This window comes from Eurypyga helias, unplaced genomic scaffold, assembly GCF_000690775.1.
Source record: "Eurypyga helias isolate BGI_N326 unplaced genomic scaffold, ASM69077v1 scaffold30495, whole genome shotgun sequence".
NCBI lineage: Eukaryota > Metazoa > Chordata > Aves > Eurypygiformes > Eurypygidae > Eurypyga > Eurypyga helias.
This window is the reverse complement of record NW_010250085.1, coordinates 1-4,102: the sequence shown is the minus strand read 5'-3', so window position 1 is coordinate 4,102 and position 4,102 is coordinate 1. Positions and strand designations below refer to the sequence as shown.

The window sequence follows — 4,102 nt, the reverse complement described above, 5'->3', positions numbered from 1 at the left end:
TTCAGCGAATTCTACCTAATGGAGAACTCTGGCACAACCCACAGCAGAGACCTGGGGCACCAGGTCACACCTCTGCTGGTGTGAAGCTAGTCTGGCCCATCCTCAGGAAAACACACTTTGCTTCACGTGTGAAGCCAGCCAGGCTCCCCTGCTGTTAATCCCCCTTCCATTTCAAAGGAGCAGCAGTCAGTTACAACAAAAATCACACCTTTGAAAAAGAAAGAGTGGAGCACTACTGGCAGAACAACAAAAGACATCCTACTTGTATCGTATTCAGACACTTGGGCTGGGCTGCAGCCTATTTCTAAAGCACTGGGGAACGTTTTTGTAACGTCTCTTGCTACAAACAAATTAAAAAAAAATAGAGATGTTCATTAAAAATAGCAGTCTGTAATATGAGATACAGGGTTTGGTAGAAGGCAAACCTTGTCTACAAAATAATTAACATTATGGTAGGTGAAGCTGCTCTAGGAGACAGAGACCTACCTCTGTGATAGCTCGTCTTACAGCACTCCAGTGGGAATCTGTTCTGGAAGAAAAATAACGTGGGTTTTATACTATATCAGCCTCGCGTGGACAAAATTTAAACACTAAATGTTGGTTTGTTTTCAGAGGGCAGCAGCTTAATAACCATATCTGTCTGAGATACTAATAACGGCGTATTTCCCGCCACTACGACTAATTGCTAGACGGTCTCACGAGCTGGAATATAACTAGAGGCACGACCCGGTCATTCTGTGATTTTATGAGGGGGAGAAACAAAAAAGGCAAACTCCCCAACAAGCCCCCTCAAGTAAAAGTGCGTCCGCAAACTTAAAAAAAACACAAGTGACTGCTGTACTGGAAAGAAAAATGCAAAGAACCAAATACCCTTGTGAGGTGCTCTCCCTGTAAGAATTGTGCTGCCAGCTTTAAGGAGGAGGAAGAATAAAATTTTACTTAACTGCTTTCACATCACTCCACTGACCTTTTTCTGATTTCAGTTCCATCTGCTGTTTCATCCACCATTTCTACGTGTTCTTCACTTTCCTCTTGGCTTTCGCCTTCTTCATCACGGACCTGTAATTCAGATTCAAAAATGGCAAAGCGCTTGATTTCCCCACAGCTCTGTTCTTAAAGACGCTTTCTCCAACCACAGCACACGTTAACAGCAGTGCACTGCAGGTGCAGAACGCTGCCCTCAGTCCTACGGCTGCAGCAAGGGATTGGAGTATTCCCATGGGGAATGCATTTGCACAAGGGGCTCTTTACAAAGAGAAATCCATCAGCATCGTGAAGTAAAAAGATAGCTACTGCAGTGTGAAAAGCTCTGTTCCACAGGGTAAAGGTTGGACTAACCGGCCTCGATCCGAACTGCGTACCACACTTTAATGTTCACCACAATTGCATGCTGTGTGAATGTATGTATGTGTATAAATACACAAACTAACGCGTAAGCAACTCTAAAAATTGGGGAAAAAAAATGAAGCTTTAAAATCCACTTTTTAAGAGTTTTTTTTTCGTGTCAAATTACAAAATACTCCCAACATTTACATGGACTCAGGTCTCGTGTAAATGACGGAAAGCACAAACTAGTCGCTAGCAGCTTGGAGTCTTCAGGGTTGACCTTTAGTGATTATGGTTCTCGTATTCACAGAACAACTCCGCACTTGTGTCCCACCTTCCTGAGGCACAAAATCACTGCTTTCGCTAGCACTCCCCGCAGACGTGCTTGCAAACACCGTGTTATTCCCAGACAACTGGCAAGACGCTGCTGCCTGCCCCCAGCGTAAGCACTCTGATGCGTTTTGTGCAGCTACATCATCGTTAACATATAGGTCAAATAACAGAGGTGAGCCCAGAAAAAGGTTGCAGCACACTCACCGTGAGATAGGTCCTAGGAACGAGGCCTCTCTCCCCTTTGGAATTTTCGGCTACCCACCAGCCATCTGCCTTCTTGTCATGTATAAGTAGGACTTCACCTTTCTTTGCCGTTAGAAGGAGAGACGGAGACAAAAGACAACCAAATATGTCAAAACGGCTCCAGACACAATTAAAAAAAACACATAAAAGCTTGATTTTTCCCCACAACGGAGATCCCAGACTACCCCAACAGCTCCTGCCACTACAGAAGGTGACAGAAGGACACTGGGCTTCACCGAGCCCAGTGTACATCAGGAAAAGCCGTTTCTCTGTGAATCCCACAGGGAACTGGTCGAATCCCAGAAGCATAGCGTTTAATTAGTTATTGCTTCCTACAGAGCATCTGCAGGCAAAACACTTTTACGGAGACGTATTTACCGTAAACGTGAGATCCCCTTCCTGCTGCGCGCTGAAGTTTCCAACCGCGATACATTCTTTAACGTTCGGATCATCCAATAGTTTATCTTGGTCCTCATCAGTTTCTTCACTGTCTTCCTCCTCACTACTTTCTTCATCTTCGCTCTCCTCCTCTTCTTCATTCTCATCTTCTGTTTGAGCACCTTTCCCATGTTCCTCGTCCCTGCCCAAAACACATCAACCTTGGGTTTTCTAAGAACATGGGCTTCTCTGCAAGGGCATCACCCAGATACAGAATTTTCATTCCTGTGTTTTACTCTCCGTGATTCCAGAATCCCACTGGTGTTTCCCCCTTAAGCGTACAGACCGCAGTGCATCCTCTCGACAGCCACGTTACATTTCAGCCATCCACCAACACCCTCAAAAAATCTTCCCTCTTGACTGCACCAAGAAAACAAGCCCCATAAGCACTGGCTCCTCAGTACTTCTTTTTTAACTACATTAAGATAAGAAAGAGGATGAGCTAACGATTTTTCAGGATCCTTTCCAACAACACATGTACAATTCCATAAAAGTACAGACTGTATTTGTTCAAGCTACTTACACTGCAAAATTCGTAGTCAGATTATCCTGATCCAAGACAAGACGAAGTTTCTGCAGCTGCTGAGAGAGTTTTAGCAACAGCTTTTCTTCTTCTTCTTTCCTCTGGTTGTAATTCCCCACAGGCGCAGGCTCATCAGCCTGAGAAAGATAAACACAACAAATTGCTCAAAGCAGCAAAGTTACAAGCTCCCCTAGAAAATCACCTTTCCAGACACATCTTACAAGCTTTCGCCTTCCTGGGCTGCTGTCACTCCCTATCTAGTGCCATCTTCCCTGCCCTTTTACTCTGCCAAGATGAAATTTTGCACTGAATTTCAAATCTGCGTTCCCCACTTCCCATACACTGTGTTGATAAACGTTTTATAATGTCCTGGGTTGATAAAGATTTTAAGCACAGAACTCGTGCACCATAAAGCATTAAAAATGTGCCTGTAAACAATATAAATGGATCTCGGAGATCCCACTCTGGGATTGTGCGGTGCTAGGCATTACTCTTGAGGCATCAGAGGAGGCTGGCGTTCTCTCACCGCGATGTATTTTGGAGAAAGTCATTAACAAATTTGTCCCCATACTTACTTTTTTCAAATTATGAAGAGCGTTTGTATTCTCATCCACCAATTTCTTCAGCTGCACGCATCTGCAGAGAGATATTTCTTATAATTCTGTTAGGTGGGTGACCCAAACCCCGCATACTTGCTGAAATGTGTGAATTTAGATACTCCTCCTTCACCCAGCTGCGCGTGCCTGCAGCCTGACCAACACCCACAGGAGTCCAAAAAGCAGCCAGACTGATTACAACCTGTGATGTGCAAATTCCCACTTAAAACTACCTCAGCCCTTGGGAAGCCCCTACCCTATCGCTCTGCCTGGAAAACAGATGAGGGGCAGGGAAGAGATCTGTACAATTAGGAGAAAAATGGGAAGTTGTACAGGGAAGCGCCTGCTCCTGATGCAAAGGTGATGGGGAGCAGAGGGAGTCAGCCAGCGGCTTTGCTCAGCGCAACCAGGAGATGGTTCTTTCCACAACACCGAGCTATGCTCCCGGCCTCGGAGCGCTGCTCAGGAGGGGATAAAGGCTGAGGGCAGGGCACGGCCTCCGTCTCCTCGCGCCGGAGCGCTCTGCCGTGCTCCCTAGGGAGAGAAGGGGCCGGGCGGTGGGAGCGAGGCCGAGGACCCCTCGGCCATGGCCTCACCTCTGCGATAGGGCCTTCCGCTGCCCAGGGGCCGGGGCCGCGCTCTC

At 46.4% G+C, this 4,102-nt stretch overlaps 1 protein-coding gene across 1 annotated transcript in view; it reads right to left on the bottom strand.

The window, feature by feature from the left end:
- The window catches only part of NPHP1 (nephronophthisis 1 (juvenile)), a gene marked incomplete at both ends in the record, with an annotated part of 9,201 nt that extends 5,702 nt beyond the window's left edge, over positions 1-3,499 (bottom strand). Inside the window, 6 exons of the mRNA XM_010151581.1 lie at positions 487-529; positions 968-1,059; positions 1,864-1,965; positions 2,281-2,482; positions 2,864-3,000; positions 3,439-3,499. Coding sequence (XP_010149883.1) covers positions 487-529; positions 968-1,059; positions 1,864-1,965; positions 2,281-2,482; positions 2,864-3,000; positions 3,439-3,499 — 637 coding nt within the window. The remainder of the gene's footprint in view (positions 1-486; positions 530-967; positions 1,060-1,863; positions 1,966-2,280; positions 2,483-2,863; positions 3,001-3,438) is intronic.
- Positions 3,500-4,102: the final 603 nt, after the last annotated feature.